Below are 24,471 nucleotides of genomic sequence, written 5' to 3' on the forward strand. Positions count from 1 at the left end.
TTTCACGCCACACGTATTACTAGAAATTGTAACCTGATGGGCTTTTGTAAGAACTCGGTGTTTGAATGAGTTACTCAGGACCTAACGTGGGGTGGTGGGGATGAAGAGGACTTTGGCCTTGGATCGCATCAAGGGATGAGTAACGATCGCAAAGTCTGGCAGCCACAGGAAAATCCTAAGCTAGTTTATCATGTGCGGACTGCCTGTTAGGACCCTGAGCGCTGGTGGTGCTTGGGAGTCGTAGTGTTATCTCCCTTTCTGCCCATCAGGAAACTGAGGGGCAGAGATGATAAGGAACTTGCACGATGGTGTTCCGGTTTATCAGCCTCCCAGAGCTCACAGGCAGATTTGTGAGTCAGCAGAAATGCGGATGACTGCATCACCAGCGTTTGGCCGAATTCCAAGGCCAGGGTTCTAGTGTGCTATTCAGAAGACTGAGGCAGAGCCCAGCTGCAGGGGCTGGATGTGAGTCACAGGGGGGACCTTGGTGTTTCTCGGGCTCTGAGGAGAACCCTCAGTAGGTGGGCCCTGGGCCCTCCCACCTCTATTGGTTCTTGCTCCAACCAGAGAAATCCTGCATATATATATATAGTATCTATCTATATCTATATCTATATCTATATCTGTATCTATATATGGAAGTTCCATGTGAATTTATGTTGAAAAAAAAGAGTAACATTCTACTGTTAGTAATAAAAGGAATTTAAAGAGCACAGCTCTACATTTAAGTTGTGTAATGACTTAAACTTATAGTGTCTCATAGGACTTGAAACCCAAATTAAACACAGAGTAGCTCTTCATGAGAAATCTGAAGCTGAGTATTTGCTTGAGTTAATAACTTCCTTTCCTGAGGCTATAAACTGGGTTAGCTTCCTTGCAGCGTTAGTTTTACCTTAACGCAAAAGACCATGATGGAGGGGTCTGGGTGGTGAAGTTGGTTAAGCGTCCAAGTCTTGATTTCAGCCCCGGTCATGGTCATGGTCAAGCCCTGCACTGAACCCCATGTCTGGGCTTCATGCTCAGTGTTTGAAATTGTTTTTCTCTCCTTCTCCACCTCCCCCTGTTCTCTCTCTTTCTCAAATAAATAAATCATTAAAAATAAATAAAGACCACAATGAACTGGGTTTCTAGTGAACCTTACTAGTGTATAGAAATCAGTGTATAGCGTGCATGCAAGATCACTATGGGTTAATTAGAAATAGCACTAAAATCAGTTCATATGGAATGTAATTAGTAATCACGACACATTTCTGTAATATATATATTCAAAATCATTCAGCCATTCTTCAAGATTTTTTTTTCTTTCAAAATGATGTTGCAAGAGGGAGAATTTTAAGTTGCAGTGGCTTTGCTTGATGACTATTAGCTTTAAACAGTTGACTTTTTCTCCTCTTATACTCAACAACTGCTTGCTGATATTTCTTTTGAAGCAAGATTAAATAAATGGCTGAGGGGAGGAAATCATTTCTGCCATTGAGCTGAGACAGTGTTCCAGTCCCAGATATCTAATCATAAGGGATAAAGAACAGTAGGTTAAAGCGTGTCTAAACACTGTTCTCAGGGATGCAACAGTATAAGATACAGAAGGCTTATTTTCTCTTGTCAAAGAGTTAATTATCTAATAGGTAAGCATCGGGTTTAAATGTTTCACTGACCTAGTGCCTTAGTAATTCAGCAGGGAGGAGATACGCCTACAGGTAAGGGTTGCCAATGAAGCCATGTCCATAAATGTAAAGCCTGATCCACAATTCAAAATCCGACTTTCAAAAATCAGAAGGTTTTTTAAAAAAAAAATATAACTCATTGAGAACATATTTTGGAAGTGGCCTTGAATATAGGCAAAGATTTAGTAGATAGAGCCTAAAAAGGGAGAAAAACGGGCACCCAGGCAGATGTTACATCTTAAGGCACCTGAATGGGAAATGCCAAAAAATGTGTATTTCAGCGTCTCAGACATAGGTGTGGAGTGTGTAAATACCTAGAGGTCTGCTGTTTCTTATCGAAACTCCTAGGGATCAGATGTGCTTCAGAAATGAGAGGATTCTGGGTTTTAGAAAGGTAATGCAAAACCTATAATATTATACTGCTAGCAGGGTCCAGGAAATACCCTGTAAGCAAATCGTGTATATTTGTGCAACAGCAGATGGGCTAAACAAAGATATAACCTTTCGTCAGTTTAGGTCGAATGAGCTGTAAGAAAACGTTTGACATTTCAGAGCTTTTGGGTTTTAGAATTATGGTTAAGGTGTTAGTAAATTTGTGTACAGGTTGGGTTTGTGGGATAAATCTGCACCTGTATTGGGAGGGTTTTGAAAATCAGGTTGCGACCTTGAGCTTCATCCACTAGATGTTGGAGAATCCCGGGGGGGAGGGGGGTGGGGGGAGGGGTTGGAGAGGATGGGCCGTGGGGGGATGGAGGGGTTAAGGGTGGTGTTGTACTAAGTTACATTAGAGACACACGGAGTCCAACTAGCTTGTCCCAAGAATGAAGTGAACAAAACAAACTTTTTCCAAAGACGGAATCCGCAGAATTTCAATGGGATTTGAGAAATGGCCGTCAGGAGGTAGGTGGGGAAGATCAAAAAGAAGGAAAGAGGGGGAGCCAACATTGATTTGGAGCTTTGAGCTTGAGTGACTATGAACGGAAAGCAGAAATCAAGGGCATCAAGGGAAGGCTTGGTTCTGTGAGGATAGTAGTGATTCTAGTGTCAAACACGTGATTTTAAGTGTCGGTTGGACAAGTAGGTGGACATGGCCAAGTGAGGTCCTGGGCCTGGCTGTACATCTTAGAGCCACAGGAGAAGCCGGTGCTAGAGGGGCACACTTAGGAGAAGGTCAGGAGAACTTTGTTGGGGAGGAGGCACCAGGAAAGAAAGCCAAGAAGGGGGGTTGGAGTAATGGTGCGGAGGATGCAGGCCTGGGCTGCAGATGGATGAGGATGGCAGGAAACTGGCATGAAGCCCGTGCCAAAGACGAGGCAGGTGCACTGATGAATCCCTGGGAGCCAGATGCAGACTCAGGAGGGGCCCCGCAGATCGGCGTCGTGGGGGTGAAAAGCCTCTCTTCGGCTGATAGCTGCTCCTGCGCTTTTGAACAGTGATCCCAGTAACTAGGGGTCCTGGGCTCCATTGCCTTAATATTTCATTTGTTCTGAGGAAGACCTTGATTTAGTTGAGATAACTTAGGCCAAGATTATTTAGACTGAAACCAAAACCATGTCTGAATTATGAGCAGCTTGAATTCAATTAGTACCAACATAGTTTTTTGAGACAAGAATTTTCTGTTTTGCTTTTCTTACCCTAACTGGTAGGGGAAAGTTAATTTTTACACAAACATATGTATGTAGATGTAAAGCTCTAGCCTGTATATATAATCTATTATCTTACATATATATATATTTTTAAATGTTGGAATCTGACCCTTATTTATCTCATTCTGTTTCCTTTTTTTCTCTCTCTTTAAAAATGCAAAGTGTCATGCTTACTATAAAGATTTGACTGGTGAGCAAACAGATGACCAGTACTTTGGCCTCTCAGTCTTAATGCAGCAGGAACATAAGCCCCTGGGAGAAGTCAACAGAATTCTATTTTTAACGTGGCTGAGTTTTGTTAATAATTACCACTTTAAAGGGCACCTGGGTAGCTCAGTTGGTTGAACTGACTCTTGGTTTCAGCTGGGGTCATGGTTTTCAGGGTCCTGGGATGGACCTGGTGTCGAGCTCTGGGGTCAGGGCAGAGTCTGCTTCGCATTCTTTTTCTCTCTCTCTCTCTCCAGCCCTTCCCCTGCTTACATGTGCACGCACACTCTCTAAAATGAATGAATGAATGATGAATAAAATCTTTAAAAAATTAATTAGCTCTTTAAGACATTTTTCTTTTTCTTTTTTTGTAAGAGGTGGGGAGGGGCAGAGGGAGAGGGAGAGAGAATCTTAAGCAGGCTCCATACCCAGTGCAGAGCCCAACTTGGGGCTCGATCTCCTAACCCTGAGATCATGACCTGAGCTGAAATCAAGAGTCTGACACTTAACTGACCAAGTCCCCCAGGTACCCCAAGACATTTTTCTTTTACAGATTATTTCAGTAACCTTTGAAGGTTAATTATTCCATTTGAGATAGAATGTTGGTAGTGTGTGTGGTGATTGTTTAAAAACTTTCGCTCTGCGAATCCTTGTAGGTTGCCTCCTGAATACCGGCACCTACACCAAGCAGAGAAGTTACACGCCCCACCCCTGAGGAGTTTGCAGACCAGGGCGGGGGTGGGGGGGGGAGCATCGTCACACACTTGTGCCCCAGAGTCAGGGGCCCTGGAGCGTGCAGCTGCTGATGGATCTATTCAACAGCTAGTGGCTGCCTCTCCCTGCTGGGGTCTGGGAGGTATCGGTGGGGCAGGTAACAGCTAATGTGGCTCTGGGCGGATGTGAAGAAGAGGATGAGAGGGAGGGAAGATCATTCCAGATGGAAGGAATAATGTGCCAACTGCACCAAGACAGAACAGACCACGCCTGTCAAAATACTGTGAGAAATGTGGTGCACACAGGGGCTGGGGTGGGGAAAAGAAGGATCAGAAAGGGAGGTTGGCACCAGTTTGGGCAGAGCCTTCTGTGCACACTCAGCTTTACAGATTTGACTCCCCGTAGGTAGCAGGTGGTCTTAAAATGCTTTTAAGCCAACAGTCTGCATTTTAGAAAGACAGTAGTGGGGACGTGTGGTGGTAGGGGGCCAGGCCACAACTCTCACTGGTACTTGCTACCATTTATTCACTCAACCACTAGTTTTGCATCCAGTGTCTATTTGTTAAGTGCCTCTTTCATGCCAAGCGCAGCATTTGTGATTTGTAGTTCTGCTTGTCTTCCTGCTTAGTGGTCTTTGTGGTCAACGTAGCCCTGTAAACGCACAAACTACTTAAGGCAAAGTATTTACCTTTAAGTAAAATGGTCCCAGCAGGGCTCTTTGTGAAACGTTGCAGTGGTTTGCTGCTTTTGCACCTGTGTAATCATAAGTTCTGTGTGTTGTGATTTTTTTTTCGTGGGTGTCATTTTTGATGCTGGGAATGTAAAATGTTAGGGGCCTAGGATTTTAGATGCCATCCATGTAGGCCAAATTCTTCCTTTCTTTGTATAAGGAATCCCTGATCCAAAAAGATGAAGCTCAGTATCACTTAGCTTGACGATCTAGGGCTGCAAATCTGAGGTTCTTGCTTTTGAGGTGCAAAAGACAAGAATTATGTATCGGGCGTGCACCGTATTGGTTGGGGAGAGCCAAGGGCATGATTTCTTCATGGCCTTTGCCTCTCGTGTTTCTCTACCTGACCTGCTCTTTGATTGTCCCTCCCAGTGACTTCTTGATTCACTGTTAACTCCATGATCCGTTCTTCAGTCATCTGGTAGATGGGGCAAAGAATGTTGGGTTTCAGTGTCAAGTGATGAGCCTGGTGATAGGCCCAACTACCCACTAATGATAAATTTGTGTGCATTGTGAAAACTTGCCAGCCCACGGCCTCAGAAGGCACGAACACCTAGTTTTGAGCCTTAAGGAGAACAGTTCGGAAGTCTCTAAGGGGTAAATAAATGAGAGGTGAGCCTCCCTCCCTGAGGCCCACCTGAACACAGTCTCTGCTGCCTTCACAGACACCAGCTCCCTCCGCAGTTTACAGACGGGCATGGGAGAGCTCCATGGGGAAACCAGGTTCTGGCATGGAAAGGACTACTGCAATTTTGTCTTCAAAGACTGGGTACAACTTGATAAACCTTTTGCTGGTGAGTACCATGATAGTGGGTGGCTGCTTATATTTTGTCTTTTACTTGTCAGCATCTGAGCAAGTTTGCATGGGCAGGCTATCATGTCCTGTGTTCTGCTTTGCTTTGTTTTGGGTACTTGGTAAAAACTCTGGGGACGGGATCCCTGGGTGGCGCGGCGGTTTGGCACCTGCCTTTGGCCCAGGGCACGATCCTGGAGACCCGGGATCGAGTCCCACGTCGGGCTCCCTGCATGGAGCCTGCTTCTCCTTCTGCCTGTCTCTGCCTCTCTTTCTCTCTCTCTCTCTCTCTGTGACTATCATAAATAAATAAAAATTAAAAAAAAAAAAAACTCTGGGGGGATCCCTGGGTGGCGCAGCAGTTTGGCGCCTGCCTTTGGCCCAGGGCGCGATCCTGGAGACCCGGGATCGAATCCCATGTCAGGCTCCCAGTGCATGGAGCCTGCTTCTCCCTCTGCCTGTATCTCTGCCTCTCTCTCTCTGTGTGTGACTATCATAAATAAAAAAAAAAATTAAAAAAAAACTCTGGGGACTATGATTCAGCCATACACTTAAGGACTTTTCCTTATAGTCGTAAAAAGGAAAGAGCGTGAGATATAGCTTGCTGTCTGAAAACTCTAGGTTTCATCTCAGCATATCTTGGGGGTAATCATCTGTAATTCTGTAAGAGATGGTGCCCTTCCTTTGATCATCTCCTTTTCTGAGTATCATCTTCATCTCCCAGCATTAAAATGGCACATTTTCAGACTATCACTTGTACATGTTCGTCTAGGGGAAGATAGAGATGGAACTGTGTACACGGCCTGGGGTTATTTGAACAGGACACAAAAGGAAAATGTGATATTAAGGACACACCTTAGATAATTGGCACCAACTCACATCTTGCCTTGCCTAGTGATTATCACATACTAAGTGAAATGGAAACATCTTGGGGGAGGGACACGGTTGTGGGGGGACTGTGCCCCTCCATGTGGTATCTATGTTTCCCTTGGCCATCGAGGTACAGTTCCACCAAGCCAAGTCAACACTCCCACGTCTCCTTTTACCTATCATGGTTGGGGGCAGTGCTGGAATCAGATGGCTCGTCCCTGGCACAGCAGTTAGTGACGATGCTTGCCCGGGCCACCGGGCAGATTTCATTGACAGATACTCCACTCCCCGGATGCCGTGGCACGACATCGCCTCCGCAGTCCACGGGAAGGCGGCTCGCGACGTGGCGCGTCACTTCATCCAGCGCTGGAACTTCACGAAGGTCCGTGGTTGGTGTCATCATGACTCCGTCCATATAAAGAGAGTGAGGCTGGAAGACGAGAAACCTGGTGGGGTTGGCGAGAAGGTGCTGCGGTGGCTCGTCTGGCATTGAGGGCCTGGTTGTCCGGGCGCCGGGCTCTGTGGGCAGAAGAAGATGATGTTCCTGAACTTTCACTCCACAGACACTTGAGTGCACAGAGAGACGGATGCTACGTTCAGGGCCTGCTGTGATCCTTTTAATGTTTTGGATACTCAGTGCTGATTAAGCATCGGGTCTGGACTGACAGTCATCTGGAGGCCTATTGTAGGGGGGCAGGGGTCTCGTTTGGATGAGAGAGCTCGAGCTTTCCAGTCCTCCCAGTCCTGGCATTGCGCTGGGTTCATACTGGTCCAGGCTTCTGGGAGGCGGCTCTGAGCGAGGGGAGTGGTGTGAGCACATTTCCTTCTCTTCAGACTGGCTGTGCCTTCATTACAGGAATAACTTAAGTACCTACCATCTGGCTGTCATTAAGGTCCCATCTTATTTACTGTAAATTGTGATGAGGCCTTAGTCTCCTTGATAATCTGGGGGGGAAAAAGTCTTATCAACAATTTAGAATCTCACCTTGATTTTCATTTGCATAAGCTTTTATTTACATAAACTTGATGACTTTTTAGAAATAAAGGGAATATTTTTTTGAGATTTATTTATTTTAGAGAGAAAGAGAAAGTGAGAGAGTAGGGGGTGGGGTGGGGGCAGAGGGAGGAAGAATCTCAAGCAGACTCCCCACTGAACATGGAGTCTGAGAAATAATGAAAATATTTTTTAACAGAAATGAAGGGAGCATGAATGAATAAATGAAAGGATATTACTCTTAACCTACTAGTATCTGGGATTGGTTTTGGGATTTCGGATGCTTCTATGCTCTGTTTGTGGTAGGATAAGTTGGTAAACCCCAGAAAGCTTTTTAAAAACTATACAACCTTTAGCTCAGGAAATTTTTTTTTTTTTTGGCTATTTCAGTTAAAGAAGTAATCTGATAGGGAATTTATTTTGACATTGCTTCTAATAAGCCTGGAAAAATGAGAAATAACTGAAATGTACATTAATAGGAATTTGTTTAACAAATTATGGTTCTTTATCATTTTCTTATGAAGTTATTAAAATAGGATATGCAGTGCTGTACTGCTGTGACAAGATATCTAAAACATAGTAAGGAATCAGTCTACAAAAAAAAAAAATGCCATTTTTGCAACTATGTGCCTCTAAATCCTAGAGTATATTTAAACTTTCTTTAAAAATATAAAATAATACATGCCCACTACATAAGGTTAAAAAAGAAGAAGAAAAAGAAGAAGGAGAAAAGGAGTTCACTGACACTGGAAAATGGAAAGAACATTATAGAAATAAATAATCTATTGCCTCTTCAACTAGAAACCCACAGTTAACGTTTTTCTTTTTCACTTTCAAATGAATCTGAATTTCTTCTATAATCACAAAGTAGGGAGGAAGGGAGCTATTTTCTCATCTGGATCTTTTTTTTTTTTTTTTAACCTGTTTTCCTTTATTTTAGATCATGAAATCAAAATATCGGTCCCTTTCATATCCTTTCCTGCTTCCAAAATCTCAAACAACAGCCCATGAGTTGAAATATCAAGTGCCTGGGTCCGTCCATGCCAATGTACAGGTAAGTCTGGCTTTTCTTTTTCACTAGATGCTACTGGGTAAAATTACTCTTATTGGATTTAGTGCCTATTATGTTGGCTTCAGTGAGGACACTGAGTTGACCTCACAATGAGGACAAGTCCAAAACAAATCTGAAGAGACCTTTTAAAATTTAGCATTATATTTCCAATTTAAAATGTATTCCATTTATACTCTTTTTAAAACTCTTTTATAAATCAAATAAACACAGAGCTTTACTTCCTTAGCACTTGTTTCTTCTGTTACTCGTCTTTTACTCTACACTGCAGCAGATTTATCATTATCTTTACATGAGTGTCTTTTATGTCACCTGTATTATCAATTTCTTTAGCAACACACTAAGTTTTTTTTTTTTTAAGAGTTTATTTATTCACGAGAGACACAGAGGCAGAGACACAGGCAGAGGGAGAAGCAGGGTCCCTGCGGGGAACCCGATGTGGGACTCGATCCCAGGACCCCGGGATCATGACCCGAGGGGAGGGCAGACGCTCAATCGCTGAGCCGCCCAGATGTCCTAACACACTCGTTTTTTAGGCCTCTTTTCCTCCCACTGTAGCTGTCCTAGAGTCTTACACATGGTAGGTGATTGATAATCTTCTTAGCTGATTCACTTTGATAACAGTTACAGAAAACAATTCTAGTTAACAAGCATTTCCCTTATGAGAGGGTCTCACAGAAAGCATGTGTATTCTTAATCTGTATAATCCGTCATGCATAAATTGTAAAAACATCAAATGCTCCAGAAATTTATATTCCTATCTTTTTGCCTTTTTTTTAAAAAATGTGTTTGATATTATCACTCGTAGGTTACAGAATGACTAAAGAGGATTAATCAATCTGGAACAGCTCATCTATACATACAGAATATTTTGAAAAATTTCTTTGTCCTCAACTCGTGACATTTGCTATAAAGGGCCTGGTTTTAGTTTCCTCAAAAATATTAAGTGGACACATATGTTAAAAGTCTTTATGTCACAAGGATTCCAATAAATGTGTTCACAATTAGAAAATGTGTAAATGAATAAATATCTTTAGAAAAGGCCAGTCAAGGAAAGGCTGGTCCTGTAATTGCTTCCGAAGTAACCCTAGCAACATGACACACAGTAAACTGGGGACGGAAGTGACCCTAGCAACATGATATCCCTGTAAACCTGGGACTGACACTGGCTAAGCACCAGGAATGTGGCTGAAACTTCACATCTAAGAAGCTAGTTATAGTTCAATCTAATTTTAGTTCCTAATTAACCACATGCCTTTTAGGGGATCTTTTAGTAGAATATGGAATTTGCTTAATGGAGTCACATAATTTTTTACCACATCCAGTCTAAGCACCTCAAATTACAAATAGGAAAATTAAGACCCAGTGGAGCTAGGAGACCTGTCCAGGGTCACCAGCTGGTTGTAGATAGAGGTGGAGCTTGAAATCCTGCTCTAGTCCTTTGTTACTGCGGCTCTAATATCTTGAGGTCATCAGAGAAAGAACTAGGATGGGCTGCCCTTGTTCAAGGTCATCACTGTCATCATCAAAAGTATTATTTAAGTAGGGACACCTGGGGGGCTCAGTCGGTCAAGCATCTGACTCTTGATTTGGGCCCAGGTCATGATCTCGGGGCTGTGAGATCGAGCCCTATGTTGGGCTCTATGCTGGGCGTGGAGCCTGCTTAGGATTCTCCTTCTCCCTCTCTCCGCTCCCCTCTAAAAAGGATTGTGTAAGTAAAGGTCCAGCAGTGGGCTACTGACATCACTAATACAGACTTATATAAGCTGGTCATGGATTCTAGTGAATATGATCATGTAAATGAAAGGCCTAAGTCAGTTACTTTGTACTATACACAAGTACTCCTTTGTGTCTAAGGAATAGAAAGACATTTTAGGAAATACCTATAGCAAATATTTAGTTATCCCAGGCTACAGGAGACAAGTAATTTAAACTTAGAGACATAGATGTGTATGTGTTCATATGTAAGTTAATGAATATTTTATGAACCTGTTTAATTTTATTCTACTCGGAGGAAAAAATTACCCATGTTATAAGATAAAATAGGAGCCTTCATGTTAAGAAAACAAGAGAGTTTAATTTAAGATTTGAGGTGGCGTTAAAATTGATTCGGTGATGGACTTATCACAGTTAGCAGACACTAATTAAGCATCTATTAGGAAGGAATTTCTGGGAATTGTACATTTTTGTGACCAGCAGAGGAAGTTGTATCCTGGTGTTGCATAAACATACGCCTTCTCCTACCTGTTGGTAAAACCCTGTTTTATAGAATCTCAGCGAGTCCCCTGCAAGCTAGATAGATACTCTGCATGTCCGCTCTACAAACTGCCCCCCTCTTGAGTCACCTTCTCTGCGTCACTGACCGCAGTGTTAGGGGTGGGGCTGGACCCGTGAACCTCCTAATAGGCTTGTATGTTCATCCTCCATATGCTCCAGTGGCCTGGTCTCGGGAACCAGTGGAGCCGGTTGATTTGAAAGGAAGTCTACCGAGACTTACTCGTAGGTTGGTTAAATGCCATCTGCTTGCACAGGGAGCTCATCCATGCATACTTGGGTGCTAAGAAAGAAGACAATGGTTCTCCGCCTCTGGAAATGTGGTTAGCTGGGGGAGAGAGGAAGCTATGACGTTGACATGGTCAATTAATGATGCTGGATGTGGTCTAGGACGCACGGCCAGCATGAAAGTACGTGGCCCAGCATGCTGTGAGAGTCCAGCAGTGGGGGCGAGAGCACTGGGTGTCTCTCATAAGCAATAAGCTGGCCTGCCCAGTCAGTGGTGGAACCAACGGGCTCAGACCTTTTGCTCTTGAGGAGTTGGCAGGTGGGTGGGGTTGAGATGGCATAAGGCCAGATTGGGGTAGGCCTGGGGTGCCGGCCTGGTTCATTTGGACCTGATCCTGGAGATGTTAGTGAACTTTGGAACTTATTTTTTTTTCACCTGGGGCATGCTATAGGAATGCTTTCTGAAAACCAACCAAGATCAGAATTTCCAAACCTGGCTTTACCTGTGAGATGCTGATAGCTATGCCCCGATTTCCATGGACAGACAAGTTTTTGCGGATTTTCTAAGCACAGGATTTCTTAGCACTTTTAGTATGCTGGTGTGGATCAGGAATCGCTAAGAATGAATGTGCTGAGAATTTCCCAAGCTGAACTGACAGAGGAGCTCTCATTTTTGTCACGTCTGTTTCCACCTCTCTGAATGAACACACTTTGGGACCCAAAGTTTACACAGATGAAGAACTTAGACTAGAGACAGCGGAAAGCAAGGAGATCAGTAAGGAGGCTTGTGACTGTAATTCTAGCATATGCAAAGTTTGCATTTGTAAATCAGTAATCTTTTTCTTAAAGAGGACTCCCCCTCAATTTAAAAAGTGTTAGACCTCACAGAACCTGAAGATGTTTTTCAGAACTGCCAAAATAACTCCGGTTGTGAAAACCGGGGGCCCAGCCAGGCGATGCCAATTTTTTGAAGTCAGGAGAGTCTGAGATGACCAGAAACCGAAAAAAAAAAAAGAAAGAAAAGAAAAGAAAAGAAATGACCCTGCTCTGTTTCTCTTTTTCTATAAAGTTCTGACCATGGTGTTGTTTCACTTCACATTATTTACTGGCTCTCAACATTATTCATCTTGTCCTAGACATTATTGTTTTCGAGTCATGAGCCTATAGAGCCTAGAGGCCAAAAGCAATAATCTAGCTGAATTCCTGGTTTTCCAGAGCATCCAGAAGGGAGCCAGGAGATAAGACCTGGTGTGTAGTAGGCAACTTGATACTTAAAGGGTTGATTGTCATCCTTTCAGGCCCTTCCCGCTCTCAGCTGTCATGTGGCAATAGCCAAATAACTCTTACATACTCTCAGTTGAGAAATTTAACACAATTTAATAAAGTTCTTAGGCTTATTCTTTTTAAACAGATTCTAACATCATTTTTAACAATTTATTGTTCGTAACAAAATTTAGAGACCACAAGCTTTAATTAACTCAAGGGGATGGTTACAAGGGGAAGGGTAGATTCTAGAGTTAGTGTGTTCAAATCCCAGCTCTGCTACGTACCAGCTGTGCAACCCTGGGGAAAGTGCTTCACATCTCTGTATGCATTTTCTTCGTCAATAAAACAGAGATCCCAATAGCATCTGCCTCACAGGGCTGGTGGTGATGGCTAAAAGAATCCACGCAAAGCCCTTAGAAAGGTGCAGTAGCTTGGATTATATCGATATTAGTTTCAGCCCTCAAGCTTTCCCTAGTGTTTTCAGGAGTTTAGAGCAAAGAAGTTTCCATTTTTCTGGGTGGGCCACTAGGGTAGTCCTGGATACAAAATCTTTATACCATGTACTTATTGAAATGGAGAGAGAGAGCATTTGATGTAATAAAGTAGGTAGTAGGTGAGACTCATGTTCTTTTATTTGCAAAAGGGAACCCAATTACTTAATTCTTTAACACCAAAACATCCTTGGTAACCCCATCATCCTTGGTAATTCCACACCAGCCGCGATGCACAACAGTCGCAGAAGGCTTGACATAACCGGCCAGGGTGAAGAGTCAGGGAGGCCGGAGCCAGGGCAGGGGAATGGAGGCCGCCCCCACCAACACGGATTTCTGCTACTAAAAAAAAGTTGTCTGAATCTGAAAGCTGATTTCAGCAACTTCCACTTTTAAAATAATCTTGAGTGTTGCCCCTATGAACTGGGCATTCTCAGAAGCCTGCCAAGAACATTTAGGGAAGAAAGCAGGAGAAGGAGTTGGGGCCCATGGGTGGAGGAGAGATGGCTCTGAAACCACTTATGCACAGACTATATAAAAGAGCTCGTTTTCTCCCTAAAAGGAGCAAACTAGATTCCCAAATGCTATCATTGTCACTTAAAGTAAAGGACCAAGACAGAGGACATTTGGCATGTCTCTCAAGGTAAAAAAAAAAAAAAAAAAAAAAAAAAAAAAGCCTGATGCCAAGTTAGCATCAATATGGGATCAGGGACGCCTGGGTGGCTCAGCAGTTGAGCATCTGCCTTTGGCTCAGGTCGTGATCCAGGGGTCTTGGGATCGAGTCCCACGTTGGGCTCTCTGCAGGGACCTTGCTTCTCCCTCTGCCTGTCTCTGCCTCTCTCTGTGTGTCTTTCATGAATAAATAAAATCTTTAAGAAAAAATATGGGATCAACATAGGGACCAATCCTCTTTGTTAAATTGAGCAGCTTATTGGAGAAAAGCCATTCCTTAGACAATCATTGTTGAGAAGTCCTGCCAAATCAAGAGAACTAATTCCACTGGAGTTACATCTTTTATCTCTCTGTTAAAAAAAAAAATCAAGCAGAAAAGAAATACAGGCCAGTGGAATGACATCCAAATTATATTAGTGGAAAAATTTGTTCCTACACTTGGGGGAAATGGCCAGATGACTCTCTGAAGGATGTCAATGTAGGAATCAACATAGATTTCCTCAATCAGTGTCTAAATCAGTATAGATTTCAAATCAACGTAGATTCCAAAGGCCCACAAAATGTATTGTGAAAAAAATAAAAAAAAAAGAAGTAGGTAGGCAAGGGTAAAAGAAGGCCCCTTACCCCTAAGGCAGTTTCCTAACATGGAAGCTATTTCCCATTTATGGACCAGGTCTTCGTGCCATGGCCTTCCTGCACTTGCTGCTGTGCTTCTTGGCAGGAGAAGGCCCATGAACGGGGAGTGCTTGCTCCTTGCCTGGCGCTGCCCTGAAGCTTTAGCATCAATATCTGTAGATTATCTCATTCAGTCGTCACCAAACTGAACTTTTGTGCGACCTCTTATTTTCACAGATGAGGAAAGTGAGACTTTGGGAGGTTGAAAGAGCTCAGGGAGTATCGGTGTGGCTGAGGCTGGATCCTGGGCAGCCTGACCCCAGTGCCCGAGGTGGTAGCCCGTAGGGAGAGACGGTTCCCCACCCCAGAGATCTGGCTGCTTGTAACCACCAAGGGCTTCAGGGAGGCAGAGCTGCCTGGCGTGCTTGCCTTTTAAGATCCTCTCCTGGGGCAGCAGCCCCAAGTCCTTCCTCAACTGTCTTCTTGCTTCTTTCTGGTTCCCGAGAGCCCCCGTCTATACCTTTTTTCCTAGGATTTCTCTCCCTTTAAGTTTTATTCTTCCAATGTTTCTTCCTCTCCTTCAGCCTCAAGGATAACTTCTCCCTACTATTCAGGCAAAAGCACCATCCTACATGATTGCTACATGTTGTGGATTCCTACATGTTGTGTGCTGACTGGATGACACTCAGTGGCACGAGAGTGGTCATTAGAAGGAAGGGCTTGATAGGATGAGGCAAATTCTCGAGTGGAGTCCATTTCTTAGTGCCCCTGGCCTGCTGTGCTCCTCAGTACAGACTGGAAGGATGAGACCCAACACTGAATGCTTCTCTTACCTCCCGACCTGTGCCACTGATGAGCTTCCACATGGAAGCCAACTTCTGCTTGAGAGACATATGGCTGGCTCTTGTCCTAACAGTCTGTGGTCCATGACTGGCCTGGGAGTTTAGGGAAATAAAAAGAAATTAAGATATGTGCTGAATTTATAGAGAAGAAAAGCATTACAGTAAGAAGAAAGCCAGCTTGGGACAAATACTAAGAAACTTTGGAAAGTCTTCCTTCAAGAAGAGATTTCTGTATTTTAATCCATATATTCAACTTGGGCCCACTGTATATAAGGGCGTCTGGGCTTGTGGGTAAAAGAGAAGGTTTTTCTTTCTTTCTTTCTTTTCTTTTCTTTTCTTTCTATCTATCTATCTATCTATCTATCTATCATCATCTATCTATCTACCTATCATCTATCTATTTTTACAAAACAATTCAGCCATTCTATACATTACCGAGTGCTCACCATGGTAAGTGTGGTCACTGTCACCCTATAACATTATTCCAGTATGGAATATCATCATCTATATTCTCTATGCCATCTATGTGACTTATTTATTTTATAACTGGAAGTTTGACCTCTTACTCCCCTTCTTTTTTTTTTTTAATTTTCATTTATTTATGATAGTCACACACAAAGAGAGAGAGAGGCAGAGACACAGGCAGAGGGAGAAGCAGGCTCCATGCACCGGGAGCCCGACGTGGCATTCGATCCCGGTCTCCAGGATCGCACCCTGGGCCAAAGGCAGGCGCTAAACCGCTGCGCCACCCAGGGATCCCCCTCTTACTCCCCTTCACCTATTTTGCCTGAGAAGTCTATCTTTCAGGTTAAAAAAAAATAGGACATAATACAAAGAAAAATGACTGGTTCCAGTTACAGTTTGAAGACAAAAACATAAAATTAGAAATACGGTCTTTTTATGGGCTTTACAATTGTGTATTCAAGCTTGAGGTTTGAAAAGTGAGGGTTAGATTTGACTCTCAGAATACTTGGGACCAATGAGATAAGGCCTGTTTCTGCATGTGTAAGCAGGGGTCTGAGGCCTGTCTCAGTTACACTGGCTTAAAATAGAAATGCGAGACACATTGGTCAGACCAGTTAAGAAAAATGAGAGAGTAAATCTTAAATTTGAAACAGAAGGGAGTTAATCACAATGAGTTTCACCTCCTTAACTGTTTACAAACCTTCTAGACCATCAAGCATTTAAAGCAGTTGAGTCCCTGCTTTAAGGGTAGAGGCAGGACCAAAGGGAAATCTGCATTTTTAGTTTTTCTTGTGGTGATAGATTTTTAACTGCTTAGAATTATAGTAAATAAAGAGTAACGCCAAGTTATTTTTCTCTGTATGACTTGGAAGATATGCTCAAATTTAATACAAAATGATGACTTTTTAAAATTAAATGAGCTGGGGTACCCAGGTGGCTCAGTGTTTGAGCATCTGCCTTTGGCTGAGGTCATGGTTCTGGGGTCCTGGGATCAAGTCCCATATTGAGTTCTTCATAGGGAGCCTGCTTCTCCCTCTGCCTATGTCTCTGCATCTCTTATGAATAAATAAAATCTTAAAAATAAAAAATAAAAAAATAAATTTTCATTGTGAGAAAACAATAGTGGTTTCGACTCAAACAACGGATTGTTGATGCTGACCGCCACCCCCAGAAGGGGGGCAATCTCCCACAGGCTGCAGTTTAATAGGCATCAATCAGGGCCCCCACCTCTACTTTCTACTTGGCTTACACTGTCCTTCAGGTTCTTTTGCCCTACAAATATACTTACTTTAAACATTTAAATGCATCTTAAAAGAGAAACATTTACCATCATCTTTCACAGGAAAGAGAGCAAATGCATGATTTGCATGCTTTCCCTTCTTGGAGCCACCGGCCATCAATCTTAGCTTTCCTCCCCAATGTGTCTAGTTCCTAGGAGCCTCTTTTTGGCGTTGCTGTCCAGGAAACTACTCCAAACTGATTAGACTTGAAACTAATCATTTATATCTCATTTATATCTTATGTATATACGATATATACTGCTCATTTATATCTTATGTAAATGAGTTTATTCAGTACCCTAATCAGGGCAAATTTTGAGAGTGAGAAAGGAATGAAAAATATAAGGTTTCTGGATTTGCAGGGAAGACTGAGAAGTGACCGCCAAAGGTGGTATAAAACTTCACCTATAAGTTCTTAGAGGTAGAAATCCAACACAACAAATATCTCCTCTGCTCCACGTGCCATTGCCATGTGTGTATTATGCCATTTATTTCTTCACCCAGCGACTGTGGGGCATGTGTGCACTTGCACGTATGTGTGTGTGTGTGTGTGTGTGTGTGTGTGTGTGTAAGGGGGGGCGGAGATCGAGAGAGAGAGAGAGATCTTAGTTGTACAGTGGAGGAAACCAAGCTTCCTGATATTAAAATGACTTGTGGAAGGTGAAAGAGCTGGTAAGGGCAGAGCTGTAGCACAGATCCCCAGAGCTTCTATCTGTCCAACGTACTCTGCAATTGTATATATTGTTCCCAGAGTTTTGTAGAATCAGATCAGTATGTGTAGTGGAGAACCTTCTCAAGGTCACCTCCATTTTCAGGGCTGTGCTCCTCAGCAACAAAATTTAACATAAATCTGAGTGGACTAGCAACTGGAAAACTTCTATTTCTTCAAAACATTGTCATTTCTACCGATGGACAATAATCCGGTTCCCTAGAGATGAGGTGAAATCAAGATATTTTTCCCAGTGCAGATCATACTTATTTAAATTTTCCTTATGAGTTTTCTTTGGAGGTATTTTACTATCGCTGCTCACAATTAAATGTTCCAGTGGCACATAGTCATCTGATGCAATTAGTCTTTTGAGGGAAGCTATTTTGTAATAAATGCCTCATAATAAAGAATAATATTTTGAGGATAGAATCAATGATGTTAGTAAGGACTAGGTCTGAATTTCACTAGTGTTATAGTTGCAGCTTTTAAAGTTATTCATTAGATCAAGAATTTTACAAGATCTGTCATATATAGCAGACATAAAACCAATTACACCCTGGATCACTTTATGTATTCCTAATAATGTGGAGCCAGTCTTCTGTTTTCAATTTCAGTTGGCCTCATGAGAGACAGTTTCTTTTTTTTTTTTTTAATTAATTTTTTTGGTGTTCAATTTACCAACATACAGAAAAACACCCAGTGCTCATCCCGTCAAGTGTCCACCTCAGTGCCCGTCACCCATTCCCCTCCAACACCCGCCCTCCTCCCCTTCCACCACCCCTAGTTCGTTTCCCCGAGTTAGGAGTCTTTATGTTCTGTCTCCCTTCCTGATATTTCCCAACATTTCTTCTCCCTTCCTTTATATTCCCTTTCACTATTATTTATATTCCCCAAATGAATGAGAACATACACTGCTTGTCCTTCTCCGATTGACTTATTTCACTCAGCATAATACCCTCCAGTTCCATCCACGTTGAAGCAAATGGTGGGTATTTGTCGTTTCTAATTGCTGAGTAATATTCCATTGTATATATAGACCACATCTTCTTTATCCATCATCTTTCGATGGACACCGAGGCTCCTTCCACAGTTTGGCTATTGTGGCCATTGCTGATAGAAACATTGGGGTGCAGGTGTCCCGGCGTTTCATTGCAGAGAGACAGTTTCAATATTCATTTCAAATCAGGAATAGCAAATCTATCTCCATTGTGATTCTTCTGCAATGTCATGCTATTGCTTAAGGAAAACCAATTAATAAGTATTTATTGAGCACCTACTGTATGCCCGACTTTGCACAGCAGTCATAGTTACAATACAAGAAAAAGTGAAACAGCGGTCCTTAGCTATAAAGGCTTGGGTGTCTTCTAGTCCACCCTCCCATGTACAGCCAGCCTCTGTAAGTCTCTGACATGATCTGCCGAAGCTCAAGTGCATCCTCTAATGTTCTCATTAATAATGGCAGCACTGAGGCACCTGGGGGGCTCAGTGTTTGAACACCTGCCTTCAGCTCAGGTCATGATCCTGGGATCGAGTCCCGCATCGGGCTCCCTGCATGGAGCCTGCTTCTCCCTCTGCATGTGTCTCTGCCTCTCTTTGTGTCTCTCATGAATAAATAAATAAAATCTTTTTAAAAAAATGATGGCAAGGACTTATATACCACTTACTACATATACTTGGGTGTACTAGGTATACACTTACTCCTGCACACTTCACAGTAGTAATTCATTTAATCCTCTCCAGAACCCTATAAAATAGATAATCTAATAGCACAGAAATCTGAGGCACCAAGAAGTTGTGAAACTTGACCCAGATCAAGGCTACTGAGTGCCGGAGCTAAGCTTTGACCTAGGCAGTCCCACTAGGTATCAGTGTACTTAACATACACTCGGGTATCTGAGCTGGAAGCTCTAATGTAATCCAGGGGGTTAGCAGGTGAGTGTCTGAATAGGGGGAGGCAGTATGAATGAGAAAGACGAGCAATGAGGAAACACATCAAGAATCAGCTAATTAAAGACAAAGTCAGGATTATTTATCTAAATGAACCTATTTGTGTTTTAAAATATATTAATCTGAACACTATCTATCTGGGGGGAAAGGAAACAGTGCATTATCAAGTTAGAGCTAGGGTGACCATATCTTATGATTCAAAACAGGACATTTTGGAGAGTAAAAATGGTGCTATTAATAAACACACCAGAATAACATGCATTCTGGTATAACTATGGAACCATAATGGAAAAAGAATACCAATGGTCACTCTACTCCTAGCCACCAAAAGAGGTACTTTTGCCATACTCTTGGTAGACACTGCACATCCTGGTTTCCAGTTTTGAATGAAGACAATCCTGGGAGGGGGAGGATATATTCAGGTTCTGATATATACCTGTCAAGCTCCTTCCTTGTGGATTCTATCCAAGGACCAGTTTCCCACCCGCCTACTTTCCCTTGGCCCACGCATGACACCCAAGTCAGTGTAATCATTCAGTTGTGTAGAAGAAAAAGCATTGATTTCATTGATACATCTGGTGTCATCTTTGATTGTTTGCTCATTTCTGATTGCTGCCTTGCAGTTGCTCCGTTCCGCTGCTGATTGGTCGGCTGGTATAAAGTACCACGAAGAGTCCATCCACACTGCTTACATCAACGTGATAGAGAACAGCAAACACTATATCTATATAGAAGTAAGTCCTGTTTGTGTAAATTACCGTGACACCCGGCCTTCCCATAGATGGCTTACAGAGACCACAGGGCCCCCCAAACCAGGGTCTGCTGCATTAATCAGCATATGTGGAGCCATGAGTTCAAGTCATCTGAACTTTTACCTCTCCAGCATACCTAACGTTCACTGTGAATTTTCATTAACTCGGGATTCCAGTAGGAGTCCCTCAAGTTCTTGTTATTAAAGTGTGTCAACTCACTATAATATTAGTCAAAAATACTATAACACGGGTGAGTTTTTATGTGTCTTGAGTGAGATGGTTTAAACGTGAGGCATATGCTGCTTCAGGAGAGCACACACAAGGGTAAGTGGCCAATATAGGGCCACTGGATGCCTTTGGTTTGGCAATATTGGAATAAGCAACGTATAGAAAGGGAAGATGTGAGAACATCAATCCTGTATGAACCATTGTTCATTTTAAAGCTTTGTCAGATACCGGAGTTTGTGTTCAGAGAATAGGAGAAAACCTAGGGACACTGTGTTTAGTTTGGGAACCTGAATTGCACTTTAAAGTAGATATAAAGCTAGCTCAGAGCATATGGAAAATTCAGAAAAAAAATTAAAAGTCATGTAATGACTTCTTTATTTTCATCTTGTCTTTCCCATCAAATTTTTTTAATGTGTGGAGGGAGATGGGTTTCCTGGAGAGAACCATCCTAGCCCTGTGTTCCTTCCCCTTGAGTCTGGCCCTCTCCACTTCCAGGCAGTGACTATTCACAGAGGGCAGGTAGGAAAGAATTAAAGCTTTATTTATTTCACAGACCTAGAGAAAGAGAAGCTGAGTTTTAAAGTTAGCAGGCTAGGTGCAACACAGTATCCTGGATGGGACGATGCCACAGAAAAAGGACTCTGAGGATCAAAGTCTGGAGCTTTGTAGTACTAATACAATTAGTATTGATAATTTCGTCAATTATACCATCACGATATAAGATGTTAATGGCTGCTTCATGCATTACCCAGAAACCTTTTGCTTTATCTCTTTTTAGTAGCATTAAGTCAGGTGTTTTTTTTTTTTTTAAATTAGTGTTACCACAGTCCTAGATGAAGTCCATGATGCCATGTGGATACACATGGCTGTGGACAGCTCTAGCCAAGGTAAGTGGTTGGCATGTACCCCACTCGCCCCCAAAAGGGAGAACAGGCCCTGACATGTGGCCAGTGAGTATTTACAGCTACTCAGGAATGCTAAGCTGCTCTGTAATACGAATTCAGAAAAACAAACATGTTTTGGTTGCCGCTGAAATTTTTATTGTTCAATGCCTTAAAGAAGAACATTCTCAGATGAGTTCCCACACAATGTCTTCTGGTAAGTTTGTCTTAAGGAGGTAGTTTAAAGATTTATACATTGAAGTATAAAAACATGTAAACTAGTAAAAATTAGGATGTCACAAATGGATGATAATTCTAGTTTGAGGCATTGCTTATATGTCTCTTAAGGATGATTAGCAAAGATTACTTATGATGATTATACTTATAAATTACAGGTGTATTATAACTACGTATATAAGTATGTAGTCGCGATCATATTTGTACCTAATGACTCACATTTCTTTATGTTAGTCATTAAATCTTTCATAGCATTAGGATAATAATGTTGTACCCGGGTTTTTTGGTAAGAGTTTTAAAGACTGTTTTACAGGTAAATGAATAGTAAGGTTACTTAGAGAAAAAAAATGAAAAAAAAATTCTTTTTCTGGTTTATTGATGTATTTATATGTAGGAAACATACTTGTGAAAGGGATTTGAAGCTACTTAAAATAGGAATTCGAAAATAAGTGACCCAAACAGATGAGGCAAGGCAAAAGCAGAGACTAGGAAACAATAGAGAATGGGTGGAAAAAATTCGACCAGGATTCCACTGTCTACCTGGTTAGAAAGGTCAACTTAGCATGAGACAGAAAGTTTACCAACATAGGATTTTAAATCATGAGCATGTACACAAGTCACGAATCTGTAAACCTAGTGTCCCTATTGATTAAATGTGGAATGTTCCCACCTTTCTAACGTGCAAGCTACAAAGAATTCACATGATGAAATAATAGTGTAGCCTCCCCCTGGACTAAGATATTATATGTGATATTACCCAGAAATGCGCGAGACCCAGAGTCTCAGTGTCATTTACTTTCCTAAATGCTTTTAGGACTAAGAACATGTCTGCTACGTGACACATTTTTCTTTAAAATATCAGTGTAGTGTTTGTTATAGAGCACACGCTCCATATATACACACACTACACACTACCAAGATAAGAAAGACTTACACGATCTCTCTATTTCTTACAGAACCAGTTTTTCATAAGTTGTGCTGATGACAAAGTTGTGTTCAACAAGATAGGTGATGCCATTGCTCAGAGGATACTGAAAGCTCACAGGTGAGGCTTTGGCGTGTTGGTGGGGGTGGTTGCTGCAGCTGTTCTCGCATTTCCTGCTGAAATGACTTTTGAAAGCCCATTTTAAAATACTGTCTTTTCCTAGCAGGCATAAATCGGGTTCAGCTAGCAGTAGGTTATTGGTTCCTTAAGTCTGATTTCGGTTCCTGAGAATTTTGAGTCCCCATTTTTGAAGCAATCTGAATTCTTTCAGGGCACAGTCATTTTTTCCTGGCCGGTCTCTTTCCCACGCCGTTAGATCGTGGTTTGATTTATTTAGTGGCAGACAGTGAGCTGTGTTCACTTAAAAATCAAAGCAAAGTAGTCATCATATTTTTCTGTGAGTTATATTTAAACTCTTGTTACCCTCCGTCTTCTTTCTTCAGCTCCTGGGATTATTTATTTCAATCAAAATGTTGTTAAAATGTAATTCACATACCATGCAATCCACCCACTTTTAAAGTGTATAATTAAGTGCTTTTTAGTATATTCTCAGAGTTGTGCGACTGTACCTAATCAGTTTTAGAACATTTTCATCATCCCAGAAAGAAACCCTGTGTCACTACCCACTTCCCCTTGCTTTAATCCTCTTGCAACCACTAAACTACTTTCTTTCCCTGTAGATTTGCCTAGTCTGGGCATTTCATATAAATGGGATCGTACAGTAGGTGGTCTTTGGTGACTGACTTCTTTCATTTAACGTTTCCAAGACTCATCTGTGTTATAGGATATTATCAGTATTTCATTTATATTTATTGCCAGGTAATATTCCATTTTCTGGACATGCTATATTCTGTTTATCCATGCATCAGTTGGTAGATATTGGGGATGTTTCCACTCTTCGGCTATTATGATTAATGCTGCTATAAATATTCTGTATTAGTGTTTGTGCAGACATATTTTTATTAGTCTAGAAGTAGAATTGCAGCGTTATATGGTAATTCTATGTTTAACGTTTTGAGAAGCTGCCAGAATGTTTTCAAAAACAGCTACAGTATTTTACATTCCCATGGTCTATTCTCTGTCATCATTGCCAATACTTAGAATTATCTGTCTTTTTGATTATTGCCATCCTAATAGATGTGAAAGGATATCTCACTGTGGTTCAGCTTTCAGTTTCCCTAATGACTAATGATGTTGAGTATTTTTGTTGTTGTTGTTTTTGGCCATTTTCATGTATTATCTCTGGAGAAATATATATTCTTGTCCATTTTTTAATTAGGTTGTCTTTTCGTTGAATTGTAAGAGTTCTTTATATATTCTAGATACAAGGATCATATCAGATTTAAGATTTGCAAATATTTTCTCCTATTCAGGATGTTTTATACTTTCTTGATAATCTCTTTTGAAAGACAAAAATTTTTAATTTTGATAAAGTCCAGTTTATTTTTTTCATTTATCACATGTGCTCTGGTTCTGTAGCTACAAAATCACTGCCTAATCCAAGATGGTGAAGATGTACACCTCTTTTCCTCTAAGAATTTTATGGTTTTAGTCCTTACACTTAGGTCTTTGATTCATTTTAAGTTATTTTTCAGACACGGTGCAAGATAGCAATCCCACTTCATTCTTTTACATGGGGAGATATATAGTTGTTCCAGCACCATTTGTTGAAAAGACAGTTCTCTCCCCACTGAGTTGTCCTGGTACCCAGACTACTTCTTCTTCTTCTTCTTCTTTTTTTTTTTTTTTTAAGATTTTGTTTATTTAAGAGAGAGAGAGAGAGAGAGAGAGAGAAAGAGAGAGAGAAGCAGGCTCCATGCAGGGAGCCCGATGTGGGATTCGATCCCAGGACTCTCGGATCATGCCCTGGGCCGAAGACAGGCGCTAAACTGCTGAGCCACTCAGGGATCCC

General features: G+C 41.9%; 1 protein-coding gene across 15 annotated transcripts in view; it reads left to right on the forward strand.

The window, feature by feature from the left end:
• The window catches only part of PLD1 (phospholipase D1), a 205,714-nt gene that overhangs the window by 134,367 nt on the left and 46,876 nt on the right, over window positions 1–24,471 (forward strand). For all 15 annotated transcript variants that reach the window (XM_072752219.1, XM_072752217.1, XM_072752223.1 and 12 more), the window contains 5 exons: window positions 5,627–5,755; window positions 6,888–7,006; window positions 8,559–8,672; window positions 20,100–20,210; window positions 22,531–22,619. In XM_072752219.1, the coding sequence (XP_072608320.1) occupies window positions 5,627–5,755; window positions 6,888–7,006; window positions 8,559–8,672; window positions 20,100–20,210; window positions 22,531–22,619 (562 nt within the window). The remainder of the gene's footprint in view (window positions 1–5,626; window positions 5,756–6,887; window positions 7,007–8,558; window positions 8,673–20,099; window positions 20,211–22,530; window positions 22,620–24,471) is intronic.

The sequence above is a fragment of the Vulpes vulpes genome, chromosome 3 (assembly GCF_048418805.1).
Source record: "Vulpes vulpes isolate BD-2025 chromosome 3, VulVul3, whole genome shotgun sequence".
In the NCBI taxonomy this organism is placed as follows: domain Eukaryota; kingdom Metazoa; phylum Chordata; class Mammalia; order Carnivora; family Canidae; genus Vulpes; species Vulpes vulpes.